The sequence below is a fragment of the Carcharodon carcharias genome, chromosome 18 (assembly GCF_017639515.1).
Source record: "Carcharodon carcharias isolate sCarCar2 chromosome 18, sCarCar2.pri, whole genome shotgun sequence".
NCBI classification, from domain to species: Eukaryota; Metazoa; Chordata; class Chondrichthyes; order Lamniformes; family Lamnidae; genus Carcharodon; species Carcharodon carcharias.
In genome coordinates this window covers 88,571,674-88,591,473 of record NC_054484.1, presented here as the reverse complement: position 1 = coordinate 88,591,473, position 19,800 = coordinate 88,571,674, and the positions used below count along the sequence as shown (strand labels likewise).

At 44.8% G+C, this 19,800-nt stretch overlaps 1 protein-coding gene across 1 annotated transcript in view; it reads right to left on the bottom strand.

The window, feature by feature from the left end:
* Positions 1-4,140: 4,140 nt before the first annotated feature.
* Positions 4,141-19,800, bottom strand: part of grk1a (G protein-coupled receptor kinase 1 a) — a 52,665-nt gene continuing 37,005 nt past the window's right edge. The window contains exons 3-7 of the mRNA XM_041211548.1: positions 17,863-18,020; positions 15,166-15,249; positions 14,516-14,640; positions 7,578-7,779; positions 4,141-4,436 (exon numbers count right to left, since the gene is read on the bottom strand). Of these exons, the coding sequence (XP_041067482.1) occupies positions 4,141-4,436; positions 7,578-7,779; positions 14,516-14,640; positions 15,166-15,249; positions 17,863-18,020 (865 nt within the window). The remainder of the gene's footprint in view (positions 4,437-7,577; positions 7,780-14,515; positions 14,641-15,165; positions 15,250-17,862; positions 18,021-19,800) is intronic.

The window sequence follows — 19,800 nt, the reverse complement described above, 5'->3', positions numbered from 1 at the left end:
GTTCTTGGAGCAGCGAAAGCTAAGAGAAGATTTGATAGAGGGAGTTCAAAATCATGAGGCTGGTCAGAGTAGATAGGGAGAAACTGCTCCTGCTCTTAAAAGGTTTGAGAATGAGACAGCACACATTTAAATTAATTTGCAAAAGAAGCAAATGCAACGTGAGAAAAAACTTCTTCACACAGCAAGTGGTTCGGGCTTGGAATGCACTGCCTCGAAGTGTGGTGGAGGCAGGTTCAATCGAGGCATTCGAGGGCATTAGATGATTTGAATAGAAACAACGTGCAAGGTTATGGGGAAAAGGCAGAAGAATGGCAAGTCATAATGCTTATTCATGAGCCCATGCAGACATGATGGGCCTCAATGGCCTCCAGTACTGTTAACAATTTTCTGATGAGTCATCTGTTTGATTAACAGGCACTTTCTACCCCTTTGTATTACTACCCTCCTGAGATAAAAGCCTAACAATCCATTTTCCTCTTTTTTTTGTATCTGTCCACTTGTGGCTAAACTGGTTTGCCTTGTGCTTTTGTCCTTAAAATCTACTGTTGCTTGAGAATACAGTTCAGAGTGACATAGAATATACCACACAGAAACAGGCCCATTTGGCCCAACTATTCATGCTCCATAAGAGTCTTCTTCATGTTCTAACCCCATTAGCCTATTCTCTTTTGTGTGTTTATCTAGCTTCCCTTTAAACATCAAGAATTGATTGACAGCATGTAAAAAGACCATTCGATCAGTTGCGCTGAAAAAGAGCCACCCAGTTTAATGCCTGTTTCCAACACTTGGTCCATTGACCACAGCACTGCAAGTTTATGTCCAAGTCTGATGGTTTTGCCTCTACCATTCTCCAGGCAGTTTATTCCAGGCCTCTAGTACCCTCTGGGTGAATAAGTTTCTCCTCAATTCCCCTCTATTCCTTCTACTTTAAATCTAATCTCCCTGGTTATTGTCCCATCTGTTATGTAGTTCCTTTCTATTCACTCTTAGCTCAGCCTCTCATTTTATGCTATTTGTATATAATGTCTCAACTATTCCAGGTTGTAACAAGTTCCACATTCTAACCACCCTGGCTAAAGAAGTTTCTCTTGTTTTCCTTATTGGATTTTTAGTGACTATTTTGTATTTATGACACCAGCTTTGGACTTGCACGATGGAACATTTCTACATCCACCCCATTAAACCGTTTCATAATTTTAACAATCTCTCTCAGGTCACTCCTCAAGCCTTTTCAAGAGAAAAGAGTTCCGAACTATTCAATCCGTCCTGATAGGTGTAACAGGTAGGATTTTCCGTTCCCCCCTGCCATGGGACCAAATATTCAAACCGGAAGTCAGTGGACTTTTTGCTGATCTGTCAAATTTTCTATCCCGCTGATACAATTCCCAAGGTGCGTAAGACTAGAAGATCCTGCCCAACCTCTCAGTTCTGATATTCTAGTAAATATTTTTTTTGCACCTCCGGTGCCCCTTTTTTTTCATAAGAGGGAAGCCAGAACTGTAACAGTACTTGTGACCTAATCTAAGCTCCATAAAAGTTTAAGCTTGCACGATGTGGATTTGTTTCAATGGCAGTACAGCGGTAATGTTACTGGACACGTAATCCAGAGGCCTGAACTAAGATATCAGGAACGGAGACACATGTTCAAATCCCATCATGGCAACTGGTGGGATTTAAATTCAGCTAATTAATACATCTAGGATTAAAAAGCTCGCCTTGGTTATAATGACAAAAAACTACCAGATTGTCATAAAAACCTGGGCAGGATTTTACAATTGGCGTGCAGGGGCCAGGCCCAACATACCGACATGTAATGACGTCGGGCAAGCGTCCCGATATCATCACTCAGTCCATAATTTTTATATCGATTCAATCTCCCTGAGGCAGCCCCGAGCCTCAGGGAAATTGAAGCACTCTTTCGCACAAATGCGCAAAAGAGCGCTGGCCCCAACTCTCCCTCCTCTCCCCGCCCACACAGGTTGCACTATGCGCTACTTGTCGCATCTTACACTGGGAGGGCCTTAATTGGCCCGCCTGCATAAAATGGAGGCGTGGAGCCGATCACGGGCAGCGATTGGCTCTGCACCAGCTCCTGCCGGGCCCACCCGCCTAGGGAAGGAAACCCCTTGTCTTTACCTGGTCTGCTCAAAATGTGACTCCAGACGAACAACGATGTGGTTGGCTTTTAACTGCCCCCTAAAATGGCCTAGCAAGTCATTCAGTCGTATTGCGCTGCTACAGAAAGGTTGCAAAGGGATAAAACCAGATGGACCACCTGCCATTCAGCTAGCCTGAAGGCACCCAAAGTTGCTGTCGGTTTCTGAACTCTGACAATTTTACCATCTACCGCCACAAAATCTGGGCTACGATTTTTATCTGAGGCCCAGCAGTCACTGCAGTCTGTAAAGCCTGCATGCAAGTTGTACGTTTTGAAACAACATCATATGCAAACAGTCCACGCAGAATAACTTTTATTGAAGATCAGAAGTCCATTAACACAGACACGTTCTTCTTTCTCTTCCATTGAAATGCAACAGATTTACATTGCTCTAGAATTCAATGCCTTCCTACTGTAATATTTGGTTTTAATTACTCCCTCCCCATTTTATTAATCCATTACAACAAACAAGTTAACCTCCATAATAAATGGGCAGGAGTTGATATAAATACTAAGTTAAATTTATCCAGTTACAACAAGTGCCCTCTGACCACATGGAATGATCTTTCATTATTCCGTGTGGCAAGCCACCATCATTTGGTCTCAGCAATTTGATTCCCTTGATTGTTACAGTCTTTCATTCCCACAGCCAACTGTAGTCCCACAAGACCAAAGATCATCCATCTCAGCTGGAGGTCGGAGCCTCACTAGACAAGTGGGAGGGCTGGGGAGATGTTGACAACGAGGCTGTAACACTAGCCAGAATTCCAAACCCCAGACCTCTAAAATTACAGCATTGATACAGATACGGAATGTCATCAGACATAAGTTCAATCATCAGCATTGCCTCTAACCCTAGCGATAGCAATCTTTGCGATCTCTGCCCAAAGCAGTTCTTGGACTGAAACTATTGTGTGCAACAGTACTTCAGATCGGCACATAAAAAAAAATTCTTCGTCAAGTCCTAAATTTAAAAAAACTTATTTATCCACTTTAAATCCAGACTGAGACTTTTAATTAAAACATTGTTCTTCCAATTTATGCAGAGATTTTAAACAATCTATTAAAATGTTACCAGGCTATTTACTGGCAAAGCTTTTCCTTTGTACAACAGGATTGTTTTTAAAATCTTTGAATGATAATTTAATTGTTCCTTGATAAAACTGAGGCTGACAACACCACCCCAACCCCCTCTTGACAAGCCTTCTGATACAATCCCATTGTGACGTTAGTGGTGATGTCCTTGATAGGCTGCAAAGCAGGCAGAGACCTGGAGACTCTGGGTCCTTTATGTTGGGCATTCTGGAATGTCCTGATGGGGGCAAAGCCTATTCCTGACCCCTCCTCACCTGAACAAAGTTGACGACATCTGGCGGGCTGATGAAGAAGTGAGTGGGAGCTACCTCCATGGGAGTTTTCTGGTTGTCAAATGACCGTGGGGTAGGATCAGCGATAGCACCATTAATGGTTGAATAAAGTTGATCAACCAGCCCTGACAGGAAGCTGGGCTGAGTCCGTACTCTGAGTCTGCCACATTCCCAACTGGGGGAAAGGGGCAGGTGAGGGGGCCCACTCCTAAAATAGCACAATAGAGAGTATGATGTTAGAGGAGTTAGGGGGAGGTGAAAGGGATGGACCACAGCTACAACACCTAAAGCAGGCCTGAGAGGAAGTGCAGAGTGAGCAATAAAGAGGCCGAACTGTGGGATTAATGGACGAGGAAATTGAGGACCATCACATTCTGCTGATATTGGGTGACAATATTTTTCCAACAATTCCTGATTGGCCCATGTGTTCAGCGGTTAGCTTGAACTAATACTAGGATCTGACAGTTTCACAGTGTCACAAGCAATGTCTGAGACTCTCTACAGTATTACAGACATGGGGTTTTCAAATAGGATATGTCGATTTATGCTTCAATTTGTACATCTTAGCCATGCTACTCCTTTAAATGTAGAACCTGCAACAATTTATTTGTTCATTTAAGAAATGGAACACATTCCTGATTTGGAAGGAGGCACCTCCAGAATTGATTCTCTCCTTAGATCAGTTGGTAATTCACCATTAGGCCCCCATAGATTGAGCTCGTCAAAGATGCCGGTCTCGATCATCTCCTCTTGCCACGGGATAGGGATGTTACCAGTCGCAAATTCTTCAAAGAACTCTTTGTCTGCATCTTCGATGGTAACACCTTTCACAGTAGAGAAAGCGCCCACATCTTGAATGTCCTTTGCATACACTGTTTTAGAGTCTGGGATAAAAGGAGGTGTGAGCATACCTAGAAGGGACCAGACAAAAAGTCAACAGTGATCAACATTAATACATCCTATCAGTTTCTGTTGGACTATCCTACACTTCCTTTTGAAGGTACTTAGACTGAGAGCTCTGTGCAACTCTGAAGGAATTCTGCACTGTTGCAAGTGCTTTTGGTTTTAGAGAAAGAGCAGGGAGTCCCTCCCAGCTTTATGGTCCACTGTTCCCCCTTCAACCAACATCAACAAATGAAACAATTTAACTGACTGTGAAAGCTTGCTATATAAAATTTGGCTGCTGGGATTTGCCTACAGAACAACAAGGACTGTATTTAATAAGCAATTTGCAGAAGTTACCTTGAGACATTTCTCAGAGTTATATAAATGTAATACCTTTATGCTTTTCTTCTTTACACATGTGCATTTTACTTAAATACAATAAAAATACATTTATGTGTGAGTATTATTAAACTTCTTGTATGACTACAAAAAGCTTCATAGCTGAAAAGCTTGTTGTCAGCTATTGTGATGACTGGTCTTTTTTTTGTCAATATTTCCTATTCAATTTACTATGTCAATTGTCACAATGTCCACACTTTAGGAAGGATGTGAAGGCATTCACGAGAGTGCAGAAAAGATTCACGAGAATGGTACAAAGGATGAAGAACTTCAGTTATGTAAATAGATTAAAGAACCTGGGACATTCTTGGATGCGAGAAGGCTGAGAGATTTGATAGAGATTTTCAAAATCATGAGGGGACACTACAGATTTGATAGGGAGAAACTGTTCCCATTGGTGGAAGCATTGAGAACAAGAGGGCACAGATTTAAGGTGATAGACAAAAGAAGCAATGGAAACATGAAGGAAAACCTTTGTCACACAGCGAGTGGTTAGGTTCTGGAATGCACTGCCTGAGTGTGGCAGAAGCAGATTCAGTCGACGCATTCAAAAGGGAATTGGATCATTATCTGAAAAGGAAAAATTTGCAGGGCTACAGAGAAAGGGCAGGAGGTGGCATTAGGCGAGTTGCTCCTGTAGAGGGCCAGCACAGGCATGATGGACTGAATGGCCTCCTGTGCTGTCATCATTCTATGATTCTATACAATTACTGACTCTAGCCACAAGATGGCTCTGTCCTGATGTTTCATTCTCCCAACGTAGCCAGTTGTAGAGTTTAGAGAAACATGTTCATCAGCTGATGGAATCAGTGACACAGGCAATAGACTAGTAATAATGAAAAAGGTACTGACAATGACTTCTATTAACATTGCTCTTTATTTTGCAACTTTTCTTAATATATGACAGGGGAACTGCCTCTGAGACACACATGAGCTTCTCTGCTGATACTGGGAACAGGATTCTAGGTGCCAGCTGCCAAGGTGAGAGTGTCAAACAAATATCCCCGGTCCCTCTCAGGATTCTGTCCTGGCAACTTTGTAACCCTTTGTTGCTGACTTCCCAAAATGTTCTTGCAAGTCGCCCTTCGTTCAAAGCTTCCGTATTCAAGTGACTGATTCCCCCGGGTCCCTCGGGAAGTGAAAAGTGGCTCCTGCAGCTATTGCTTTCTCCTGGCTGCCCTGTCCATGAGTTGAACCCTCTTGGAGGTTGGCACACAACACCACAGTGGATTCTACCAAGAACCCAGCAGGGATAGAGTTGGCTTTAAACACTTCAGAATGACAGCTGTCTAGGACTCTGCCAGTGACTGAGAAAATCCCCTCCTATACCTGATGAACAAGAAAGGTTCAAGGCCTAAGCCTCAATCTGCGCTCAATGATCTGACATCAGTAAAAGTGGTACAAATAGCTACATATCCATTAGAATCCAGCTCCTGGGACTTACCACTAACTGTCACTTAACACATGTATAGATATTCATTTAGGGCAAAAATAAAAGCGAAATACTGCAGATGCAGAAAATCTGAAATAAAACCAGAAAAGCTGGAAAAACTCAGCAGGTCTGGTAGCGTCTGTGGAGAGAGAAACAGAGTTAACGTTTCAAGTCCATATGACCCTTCTTCAGAGCTCAGTTTCTCTGTCCACAGATACTGCCAGGTCTGCTGAGTTATTCCGGCATTTTCGGTTTTAATTTCATTAAGGGAAAGACTGACCATCCTGGTACTCATTACTCGTACCTATGCACAGTCCCAGACTGGCTACTCCCGGTAAATATTGGCTCCCATTCACCCCCGGGAAAGGGGTGCTTGTGCATTGAGCTTTGCGGTGTAGCAATTAGCACCTCGTTCTCAGTGAGGCCCAGCTCCTCATCAGTGTGGAACAGGTCAGGAACTACACAGACAACATTGCTGGCTAAATCAGGAGGGAATTAGGATGAGGATGTACACAGAGCTCTAGTGAAATAAAGGGCTCCTAATGCAAAGAATCCCACTCCCCCCACCCTCCCAGTATGGTATGATAGTGGTTATGTTTATTGGACTAGTAAACTAGAGCTGTAGATTAATAATCCAGGGATGGAGTTCATGTCCCACCTCAGCAGTGTGTGAATTTGAATTGAATTAAGTGAATCTGTTCTCAGTAAAGAAGCAACCAATTGTTGTAAAAACCCCTGTTTCGCTAATATCCTTCAAGGGAAATCTGCTGTCCTTACCCGTCTGGCCTACATGTGACTTCAGACCCACAGCAATGACTCTTAACTGCTCTCTGAAATGTTCCAGCAAGACACTCAGTTCTAATAAAACCAGGCAGAGCACTCGGCACTGATCTAGGCATCAGATTCAGATCTGGCAAAGATGTACGTAACCCAGAAAAGTGCTCCTTGTTAACTAGTGCCAAAATTGAGAAAGCCTGATACAGTCATACTCACAGTATCGTACAGGGATGTCCTGTCCCATACACACACACACACACACACACACGCACACATTCCTGTCATCTTTGTTCTACCTTCATTCTGAATTGCCTTCACTTCTTGGGTTCTCAATAAGAAAACACTAATTTTATCTTTGGCGCATCTTGCCTCAGTTAACTCAAATAAGGGCTGGTGTCGATGTGGGAATTTGAAACATTCTGACATTCACAGGATAGATTCTAGATAGAACATTATTTTGGAACATTATTAGAGCAAGTTCTATATTAGGCTCTTACAAAAATGTGATTCAATACTTCATAAGATTTAAGAATTAAATAAGTCAATTGTTATACTTTACCAGCTCCAAGTTTTCTCCAGTGAATACTGTTGAAGAAGGGATGGGTCTTTATTTCATCACAACATTCGTTCTTGAATCCAATGCGCTTTTCAGGATCTTTCTCCAGCAAAGCCTCACAGAATGACTTGCACGGCTCACTAAACTTATCACAGTAAGTCACCGGGTCACTCAAAATCCGCCGTTTCACCTCTTTGTTCTCAACCTGGTGACAGGACAGAAAACCAAGATAGTTGTGCAATCCTACAGCATAGTCCATCATGCCTGAGCCAGATCTTTGATAGAACTACCAATTATTCCCACTCCTGCACTCATTCACCATGGCTCTGTAATCTTTTACCCTTCAAGTATTTATTCAATTCTCTTTAAAAGGCTATTATTGAATCTGCTTCCTCAAGCCTTTGAGGCAGCGCATTCCAGATCACAACAACTTGCAGCACAAAGTAAAAATTCCTCATGCTTCCTCTGGTTCTTTTGACAATCACCTCAAAACTGAGGCCGTTGGCTACTGGCCCATCTGACACTTGAAACAGTTTTGCATTATTTACCCTATCAAAACCATTCAAGATTTTGAACAGCTACATCAAACCTCCTCTTAAAACCCTCTGCTCTGAAAAGAACAATCCCAGCTTCACAGAATTACTACAGCACAGAAGGAAGCCATTTGGCCCATTGTGTCTTTACTGGCTCGCCAAATGAGCAATTCCCTTAGTGCCACTCTCCTGCCTTCTCCCCGTAACCCTGCACCTTCTTCCTTTTTAGACAACAGTCTAATTCCCTTTTGAACACTTCGGTTGAATCTGCTTTTTTTATTAATTACTTTAAATCTGTGCCTCTCGTTCTTGATCCTTTAATGAGTTTTTCCCCATCTACTCTGTCTGAGACCCCTTATGATTTTGAATACCTCTATCAAATCTCCTTTCAGCCTTTTTCTCTTCAAGGAAAACTGTCCTAACTTCTCTAATCATTCTTCATAACTGAAGTTCCTCATCCCTGGAACTATTCTCGTGAAAGGGAAAGGAATGACTAGTAAGTAGTGGGTAAGGTCAGGTAAGTATTTACTACTTTTATCGCTTATAGTTTAAGGTCTTTTTGTGGTTTGTGGTTTGTATATTATGTAGTAATGAAGATCAGGAAAGAAGGGCCCTAGAGTAATTGATTTAAAAGGTTTAATTTAAAGGGATAAGTCATGGCAGAAGAGCTCAAAGCTGTGGTGTACTCGTTCTCCATGTGGGGAACTGGGAACATTTCCAGTGCCCTGGACCAGCAGGAAGTGTGTCCAGTTGCAGCTCCTGGAAGCTCAGGTTTCAGAGCTGGAACGGCGGCTGGGGACACTGTGGAGCGGCGTGGATAGCAGAGGTGGTCACACCACAATTGAAGGGACTTGAGGAAGGAAGGGAATGAGTGACTGCCAGGCAGTCCCAGAGAAACAGGCAGGTGGCCCCTGGGTTCCCACTCGCACATCGGTATTCCATTTTGGAGGCTGATGAGGGTGCTGGTTCCTCCAGGGCGTGCAGACAGAGCCAAGCTTCTGGCACCACAAGCAGCCTGTCTGTACAGAAGGGGAGGAAGAGAGGAAGAGCAATAGTAAATGGGGATTCTATAGTCAGGGGAACAGATAGGTGCTACTGTGGCCATCAACGTGGCTCCAGGATGGTGTGTTGCCTCCCTGGTGCCAGGGTCCGGGGTGTCACTGAATGGCTACAGGGCATCCTGAAGGGGGAGGGTGATAAGACAGAGGTCATGGTACATGTTGGTACCAATGACATAGGTAGAAAGAGGGATGAGGTCTTGCATCAAGAATTCAGGGAGTTAGGCAGTAGACTAAAAAGCAAGACCTCTCGGGCTGTAATCTCTGGATTACTCCCAGTGCCACGTGCTAGCGAGCTCAGAAATAGGAGAATAGCGCAGATGAATATGTGGCTTAAGAGTTGGTGCAGGAGGGAGGGTTTTAGATTCCTGCAACACTAGGACCGTTTCTGGGGAAGGTGGGACCTATACAAGCGGGACGGTCTACATCTGAACCAGAGCAGGACTAACATCCTTGCGGACGGGTTTGCTAGTGCTGTTGAGAAGAGCTTAAACTAATTTGGCAGGGCGAGGGGACACAGAATGTTAGCAGAATAGGGACACATCATTATACAGTAAAACAATCAAGTCAGAGGGAGTACAGCTACATTAAGTTTCAAGGGAGTAAGGCAAGGCTGGATGGCCTCTACTTTAATGCCAGGAGTATTACAGGTAAAATGGATGAGTTAAGGGTGAGGATTGACACGTGGAATTGTGATATAGTAGCCATCACTGAGACGTGATTGAGGGAGGGCCAGGATTGGCAGCTCAACATTCCAGGATATACAGCCTTCAGGCGAGACAGGGGAGGGGGTAAAAGAGGAGGAGGCATTGCATTATTAGTTAAGGAGTCAGTTACTGCAGTAAGGAGAGATAATATCTTGGAGGGGGGATCGAATGAAGCTTTGTGGGTAGAGCTTAGGGAAAAAAAGGGGGCAGCCACATTGTTAGGTGTTTATTATAGACCTCCAGATAGTCAGCGGGAAATTGAGGAGCAAATATGTGCACAATTTGTGGAGGTGTGTAAAAACAATAACAATAGGGTAACTATATTAGGTGATTTCAACTTTCCCAACATTAATTGGGATAGACATAATGTTAAGGGCTTGAATAGAGTGGATTTCTTGAAATGTGTACAGGAGAACTTTTTAGGTCAATGTGTAGAGGGTCCAACCAGGGACAGCACAGTGCTGGACCTAATTCTGGGGAATGAAGCTAAACAGGTGGCTGAGGTGGTGGGGGAGCATTTTAGTGATAGTGACCACAACATGGTACAGTTTGTTTGTTAAGGACAAAGAAATAGACAAGTTGCAAAAAAATGTTTTGGATTGGGGGAGAGTGGATTTTAGTAAAAAAAAGGCAGGATCTGGCCAAGGTAGACTGGGAACAGTTACTTGTGGGGAAATCTACAGAGGAGCAGTGGGGGGCGTTCAAAAAGGAAATGGGGAGGATACAGGCTCAACATGTTCCCTCTAGGGTGATAGGAAGGAGTAACAAGCCCAGAGAACCATGTATGACCAGAGGTATTCAGGTTACAAGGGAAGGAAATCAGTGGAGGCATTAGTGGAGTACAGAAAGTGCACAGTGGAGCTTAAGAAAGCAAAGAGGGGATATGAGAAAGCTCTGGCTAGTAAAAGTAGGGAAAATCCTAAGATATTCTATATCAATGGGAAGAGGAAAACCAGGGAAAGAATAGGGCCCATTAGGGACCAAGGGGGCAATCTTTGGTTGGAGCCAGAGGACATTACTAGAGTGTTGAATGAATACTTCACATCTGTCTTCACCCAAGAGAATGAGGATGTAGGTATTGAACTTGGGGAGAGAGACTGCGAAGTTCTTGAGCAAATTGATATAGGGAGTGACAAGGTTTTGGAGGGTTAGCTGGTTTAAAAGTTGACAAATCTCCAGGTCCAGATGATTTGTGTCTCAGACTGCTGAGGGAGGCAAGGGAGGAGATCGCAGGGGGTCTGCCCCAAATTTTTAATTCCTCTCTGGCCATGGGGGTGTTGCGAGATGACTGGAGAACAGCTAATGTGGTTCCACTATTTAAGGAGGGTTGTAGAGATAAGCCAGGGAACTACAGGCCAATGAGTCTCATGTCAGTGATAGGGAAACTATTGGAGAAAATTCTGAAGGAGAGAATCTTTCTCCACTTGGAGAGGCAAGATTTGATCAGGGACAGTCAGCATGGCTTTGTCAGAGGGAGGTCATGCCGAACAAATTTGATTGAATTTTTTGAGGAGGTGACCGGGTGTGTAGATGAGGGTAGTGCATTTGATGTAGTTTATATGGATTTCAGCAGAGCCTTTGACAAGGTTGCACATGGGAGACATGGGAGACTTATAAAGAAGGCAAATGTACATGAGATACAGGGTAATTTGACAAGGTGGATTCAAAATTGGCTTAGTTGTAGGAGACAGAGGGTGATGACAGGAGGATGCTTTAGTGACTGGAAGCCAGTGTCTAGTGGCGTACCACAGGGATCTGTGCTCGGTCCCCTATTATTCATCATTTATATAAACAACATAAATGACTATGTGGGGGGAGGATTAGTAAGTTTGCGGATGACACAAAGATTGGCCGGGTGGTTAACAGTGAAACTGAGTACATTGGGCTACAGGAAGATATAGACGGGATGGTCAAATGGGCAGATAAGTGGCAGATGGAATTTAGCCCCAATACACTTTGGAAGGAATATTTTGACAAGGAAGTATTCAATGAACGGCATGACATTAGGAAGTTCTGAGGAACAAAGGAACCTTGGCATGTGTGTCCATAGATTTCTGAAGGCGGAGGGGCATTTTAGTGGGGTGGTGAAAAAGGCATAAGGGACACTTGCCTTTATCAATCGAGGCATAGATTACAAAAGTAGGGAGATCATGTTGGAATTGTATAGAACCTTGGTGAGGCCACAGCTGGAGTAGTGTGTGCAGTTCTGATCACCACATTATAGGAAGGATGTGATTGCACTGGAGGGGGTGCAGAGGAGATTCATCAGGATGTTGCCTGGGATGAAACATTTAAATTATGAAGAGAGGTTCGATAGACTTGGGTTGTTTTCATTGGAGCAGAGAAAACTGAGGGGTGACCTGATCGAGGTGTACAAGATTATGAGGGGCATGGACAGGGTGGATAGGGAGCAACTGTTACCCTTAGTTGAAGGGTCAGTCACGTGGGGACATAAGTTCAAGGTGAGGGGCAGGAGGTTTAGGGGGGATGTGAGGAAAAACTTTTTTACCCAGAGGGTGGTGACAGTCTGGAATGCACTGCCTGGGAGGGTGGTGGAGGCGGGTTGCCCCACATGTTTAATAAAATGTACCTGGATGAGCACTTGGCACGTCATAACATTCAGGCTATGGGCCAAGTGCTGGTAAATGGGATTAGGTAGGTAGGTCAGGTGTTTGTCACGTGTCGGTGCAGACTCGATGGACCGAAGGGCCTCTTCTGCACTGTGTGATTCTGTGATTCTGTGAATTCTTTCTGCACTCTCTCCAATCCATTCATATCCATCCAAAAATAGGGCACCCAGAACTGGAAGAAATACTCTAGCTGAGGCCAAACTAGTGTCTTTTACAATTTCAACATAACCTCCCATACATTATGCCACTATTATTAAAGCCTAGGATGCTGTGTGCTTCATTAACTGCTCTCTCTACCTGTCCTGCCACCTTCAGTGATTTATGCGCATATGCATTCCAGTCTCACCACACAACTGAAGACCCTCACCTCGGTACCATTCTGCACTCATTCTAGGTCTCTAACATCCCTCTTACAATGTAGTGCCAAGAATTGAACAATACTCCAGCTGAGGTCTTATGAATCTATGGCATGACTTCCTTGCTTTTGTATCCTATTCCTCTATTAAGGAAGCTAAGGGTCCCACTCTCCTTAATTGGCCTGCCATCTTCAAAAAATCTTGTCCTGCCAGGTCTCCCTTTGTCCCTGTAGAACTTTAAAATTGTGCTGTTTAGTTAATATTGTACCTTCACATTCATCCTAGTAAAATTTATCACTTCAGACTTCTGTTTTAAATTTTATCTCCCATGTGTCCGCTCATTTTACCAGATTGTTAACATCCATTTGAAGTCTCTTAAAATCCATCTCACTGTATACAACAGTCCAGGTCATTAGTATATTTCAACACTGGGGTTTTTGTGTGATGGGATTTTCTGATTCATTGGTATTTGTGCAATGAGCAACCTGCCTAGTTTAGTTTGTAGTTAATGGGAATCTTAATCTCAGGGTCCTGGTCACAAGCCACACACTGAGTAATGATTTTTTTCCCCGCCTTGGGTTGGGCTGCCTAGGAGGCACAGTATCAAAATAAGAGGTCTCCCATTAAACATAGAGATGAGGAGGAATTTATTCTCTCAGAGGGTCTTTGGAATTCTCTACCCCACAGGGCACTGGATGCTCGGTCATTAAATATAATCAAGGCTGAGTTCGACAGGTTTTTGGACTACAAGGGAGTCAAGGTAATGGAGAGCAGGCAAGTGGAGTTGAAGTTACCATCAGATCAGCCGTGAGTGTATTGGATGGTGAAGCAGGCTTGATGGGCCAAATGGCCTACTGCTGCTGCTAAATCTTTTGTTCATATAACGTGGCTTTGCTGAAATAAGGTTTCTGTGTAATAGGGTTTCAGTATAACAGGGTTTCCGTGTAATAGAGAATCTGTATTACAGGGTTTCTGTGTAAACAGGGGTTCTGTGTTACAGGGTTTCTGTGAAATAGGGTTTCAATATAACAGGGATTCTGTGTAATAGAGAATCTGTATAACAGGGTTTCTGTGAAATAGGGTTTCTGTGTAACAGGGTTTCTGTGTAACAGGGTTTCTGTGAAATAGGTTTCTGTGTAATGGGGTCTCAATATAACAGGGTTTCTGTGTAATGCGGTCTCAATATAACAGGGTTTCTGTGTAATGGGGTCTCAATATAACAGGGTTTCTGTGTAATGGGGTTTGTGTATAACAGGGTTTCTGTGTAACTCGGTTTCTGTGTAAGAGGGTTTCTGTGTAATGGGTTTTCTGTATAACAGGGTTTCAGTATAATAGGGTTTCTGTATGGAAGAGTTCCTATGTAATAGGGTTTCTGTGTAATAGGATTTCTGTGTAAACAGGGTTTCTGTAGAATAAGGATTCTGTGTAATGGGGTTTCTGTGTAACAAGGTTTCTGTATGATAAGGTTCCTGTGTTATAGGGTCTCTATATAACAGGGTTTCTGCATAATCGGGTTGCTGTGTAACGTGGTTTCTGTGTAATAAAGTTTCTGTGTAACAGGGTTTTTTTGAAATAGAGTTTCCAAGTGGTAGAGTTTCTATGTGATAAGGTTTCTGCGTAATGGGGTTGACAAAAGAATATTTTAAAACGTCCTTACGTGTTCTCCCCGATATCGGAATGGGCCCTTGGCTGCGATCATCTCATACAATGTGACTCCCAATGTGAAATAGTCAACAGAATAATCATACTCCAGACCTTGAAGCAACTCCGGTGCCATAAAACCTGAAATTGAAACACATTGGATCATTATCCAGCAAAAATCCACCACTCCGGGCACTGAAACTCAAAAACAAGAACAGAAAACTCTGGAAACAAAGATGCTCCATCTCCAACAGACGCCCACATCCCAGCCCCCTTGTCCCTCCTCTCCCTCTCCCCTCCACCATCTCTATCCTGCTCTCTCGTTCTCCCCCTCTCCCCTTCCTCTACCCTACACCTCCCCAACTCCCTCCCTCCCTCTCTCCCCCTTCTCTCCCATTCTCTCTCCCTTCCTTCTCTCCATCTCTCTCTCCCTCCCTCCTCTTCTCCTTGTTTCTCTCTCCCTTTCTGCCCCTCCCTCCCTCTCTATCTCCCTCTCTCCTGCCTTTCCTCTCTCTTCCTTCCTCTCTCCCCTTCCCTTTCTCCCCATCCCTCTCCCTCTCTTTCTCCCTCCCTCCTCCTCCCCTCTCCCTCTCTCCACCCAAACTCCCAAATTCCACCCACCCCCCCATTCCCTCACTCCCACTGCAGAGAAATTACGGGATGTACCTGGAGTTCCTGCATAACCTTTGATCTTAGTTTGATCGTCAGCCAATTCCACAGCGAGTCCAAGATCAGAGATTCTCACATGACCTGAAACAGAACCAATAACAATGGGAGTGTTAAACACAGTTGGATTTTCTTTCCTATTGTAAGATTTACATCTCTACATCCTGCACTCCTCACATTATCATAATGAGAGTTTAGGTGTATTCTGTGTCCCTCTCTACGTCACTGTCCTATGCCTGTCAGATGGCTCCCTTTCTAGAAACAATCCCATGACACTATTTGGAGAAGAGTAGGACACCTTTCCCCTCTGTCAATATATTTCCCTCAGCTAACACCGAAAACCAATTATCTGTAATTCCTGTCATTGCTGGGGCCACCACCCACACCCCCAACTGTACCATGACCACCCACCCCTGCCTCCTGCTCAGGCCCCTGAATACCTCCCATCTCATCTCCCTCAACCCTCCGATCCCACCGCCCTGAACCCTCCAATCCCACCTCCCTCAACCCTCTGATCCCACCTCCCTCAACCCTCTCATCCCACCTCCCTCAACCCTCTCATCCCACCTCCCTCAACCCTCTCATCCCACCCCCTCAGCCTCTGGTCCCACCACCCTCAGCCTCTGATCCCACCTCCCTCAGCCCTCCAATCGCACCTCCTTCAATCCTCTGAACCCACCAACCACAGCCTCCCATTCCATTTTCCCCATGCTTCTTACTGTTGCCACCTTTGGCCCCTGGTCTTCCTCACCTAAGCTGACTGATAACCACCACCCGTCTCTACCGTTCCCCACTCGCCCAGTCCTCTGACCTGCAGTCCATGTGGTGTAGGTACACCCACAGTGCTGTTAGGGCGGGAGTTCCAGGATTTTGACCCAGCCACAGTGAAGGAATGGTGACATATTTCCAAGTCAGGATGGTGTGTGGCTTGGAGGGGAACTTCCAGGTGATGGTGTTCCCATGTGTCTGCTGCCCTTGTCCTTCTAGGTGTTAGCGGTCGTAGGTTTGGAAGCTGCTGTCTAAGGATTCTTGGTGAATTCCTGCAGTGCATCTTGTAGATGGTACACACTGCTGCTACTGTGCGTCAGTGGTGAAGGGAGTGAATATTTGTGGAAGGGGTGCCAATCAAGCGGCTGCTTTTTCCTGGATGGTGTTGAGCTTTTTGAGTGTTTTTGGAGCTGACTCATGCAGAAAAATGGAGAGTATTCCATCACACTCCTGACTTGTGCCTTGTAGATTGTGGACAGTCTTTGGGGAATCTGGAGATGAGTTACTCTCTGCAGAATTCCCAGCCTCTGACCTGCTCTTATAGCCACAGTATTTATGTGGCTAGTCCAGCTCAGCTTCTGGTCAATGATAATGGATGTTGATAGTGGGGGATTCAGCGATAGTAATGACATTAAATGTCAAGGGGCGATGGTTAGATTCTTTCTTGGAGATGGTCATTGCCTGACACTTGTAAGGTGCCAATGTTACTTGCCACTTGTCAGCCCAAGCCTGGTTATATTCCAGGCCTTGCTGCATTTGGACATGGGCTGCTTCAGTATCTGAGGAGTCACGAATGGTGCTGAACATTGTGCAATCATCAGCCAACACCCCTACTTCTGACCTTATGATGGAGGGCGTCAATGACCAGAATCCTGTCTGATTCTCAGCCGGGCTGGATAACAGGTGCAAAACTGGCTGGAAACATCACATACATGCTGTGGACTTCTCACCCTCTGGGTTCCCTATGACTTTCCTGCACCGCTCGCATCCCACCCTCCGCACCCACCCACCCACCCACCCCCCCCCACCAAACACCACCCCCCCCCCCCCGACCCACCCACCCCACCACCACCACCCCCCCGCATCCCCGCCCTTCTCCTGACAGGAAAGGAAAGCAGACCTCCAGGCCAGTTTAAACTTGGATTTACATCTTTCAGAAAACTGGGGTTTGTGACTTAGTTTGTGAGTCTGTGAAGAAATGGATAAATCAACTCAGATTTAAGTGCAATGTATGTGTTAAGAGGAAGTAAACAGCCTGAATGTTTACTCCTCCACCTTGTTTCCCATCGCTGGTGGGGAGTCCAGAACGAGGGCACACAGTCTAAAATTAAGGGGTCTCCCATTTAAAATGGAGCTGAGAAGGAATCTTCTCTCAGAGAGTTGTTATTGTCTGGAATTCTTTTCCCCAGAAAGCAGTGGAGGCTGGGCCATTGAATGTATTTAAGACTGAGTTAGACAGATTTTGATTGACAAGGGATTCAAGGGTAACAAAAACAAAAACACCTGGAAAAACTCAGCAGGTCTGACAGCATCTGCAGAGAGGAACACAGTTAACGTTTCGAGTCTGTACGACTCTTCAACAGTCAAGAGTAATATGGGGGTCAGGCAAGAAAGCAGGGTTGAGGCCATGATCTTATTGAATGGTGGAGCAGGCTTGAGGGGCTGAATGGCCCACTCCTATTCCTCATTCTTGCGTGCTTCTTGTGATTCTCTCTCCACAGAGCTGAATTGCCTCTCCACATCATCTACAGTGACCCTCAAAAGCACTGTGCCCGGGGTCAAAGTTCAAGCACGCTTTCAAATCGGACTGGTTTCTGACACAGGTGGGTCCAATTAAACAACCAGAGCCACAACTTTTCCCCAAGAAATTCCCTCCTGGTCAAACTCCACACCCACCCACCCTCCTCCACCCCGAGCCTGACAGCTCACCCTCGTTATCGAGGAGCACGTTCTCTGGTTTCAGGTCACGATAGATGATCCTAGATTGGTGAAGGTGCTCCATGCCACAGACAATTTGAGCTGTATAGAAACAGGCTCTGTCCTCACCAAAACCCGGGTTGTTCTCATCGACGTTGTAAATGTGATATCTGGAAAGAGCAAGTGACAGGAACCTCAGCACAGGGATTAGTTTGACAAAGCAACATTGAAAAAAGCAACTCAATGGATTGCAGAGAATTACATCAAATTTACAACACAGGAACGGGCCATTGGGCCTAACTGGTCGATACTGGTGTCCATGCTTCACACCAGCCTCCCCCCACCCCTCTTCAGCTTACCACATCAAAACAATCTTTTATCCATTTCTCTCTCATATATTTATATAACTTCCACTTAAATCCATCTTTGCTATTCAGCTCAACCACTCCCTGTGATAGGGAGTTCTGCATTCTAACTACGGCTACATATGTCAGCTAAGATCTGGTGAGGGATCCAACAGTAGAGTCTCCAGGGTTCAACCTCACTTGTAAACGGTTATCTACACTCCACAGGATCCGCACTCTCTGTGCAAGGACATCAAGCCTCTCCACAAACAGAATATCAAGGACAACCCCAAACTGACCCCAGATCAGACTGTCCATAATACTATGAATGTATCTGGCTACCCAGAGCTTTGCCACAGAATTCAAGGCAATCCATCTAACAAAGTACTGTGACTTGGCTGTGACTGCTAAATCTGCAAGATGTCATATGCAAGAAGTTCGCTCTCAATGTTCTTATATTTTCTTTTATTCTTTTAAGTATGTGGGCTTCACTGGCTGAGCCAGCATTTGTTGCCCATCCCTAATTGCCCTTGAGAAGGTGGTGGTGAGCTGCTTTCTTGAACTGCTGCAGTCCTTGTGGTGTAGATACACCCACAGTGCTGATAGGGAGGGATTTCCTGGATTTTGACCCAGCGAGTAACCCATCCGGTTTGATTCTTTTTTAACCTTCCTGTAGCAGTTTGGTAGAACTGGGTGGCTAGCTAGACCATTTCAGAGGCTAATGAGTCAATCACATTGCCGTGGGCCTGGAGTCACATGTAGGTCAGACCAGGTAAGGACGGCAGATTTCCTTCCCTAAAGGGCATTACTGAACCAGGTGAGTCTTTACAATAACCTGGTAGTTTCATGGCCATTATTATCGGGGAGGGGGAAGTGGGAGGTGGAGGGAGGGGGGAGGAGGAGGGAGGGGGAGGGGGAGGGGCCTCACAGTCAATCCCAGGCCTGGCAAATCTGAGTCTCTGCTCGACAACTGCTGTCACTGCCTCAGAGTTCATGACCCCAATCGTTCGTCCCGTGACCCCACTGGTCATGGCCACCTAACTCCTGCTTCAGATTTTGGAGACTCACAAGCGGAAATAGCTGCCTCAATGTTCACCCTATCGAAGCCCCTCATCATTTTACAGATCTGTACCACGTCACCTCTTAGTCCTTTCTTTTTTGGGGAAAAGTTCCCCACCAGATAAGTCTTTCTGACGGTTATAATCTCTCAGTTACTATCATTTTTGTATGTTTTTTTTTTGCACTTTTTCCAGTGCTTCGATGTCCATCATATAATATGGAAACCAGAATTATGCACAGTACCACAGTGTGGTCTAACCAAGGCTCTATATATGCTCGCCATAACATCTCTGCTTTTCAATGTTATTGCTCTAAATATTAACCATGTGCTATGTTTACACATTTTAAGGATTTGTTAACCTTCTTCATTACCTTGAATAATTTGGGAAGCTCTTCTCCATTTACTTTCCAAGTGTCAGGAAGATGTAATGATTCTCATAATATTGTTGGAATTTATTGTAAAATAGTGGTATCTGTGTGTGTGTGTGAATGAGAGAGAGACTTTAATTAAAGGCAGTTGGTCTGAAGGCTTTGATGTAAACATGGA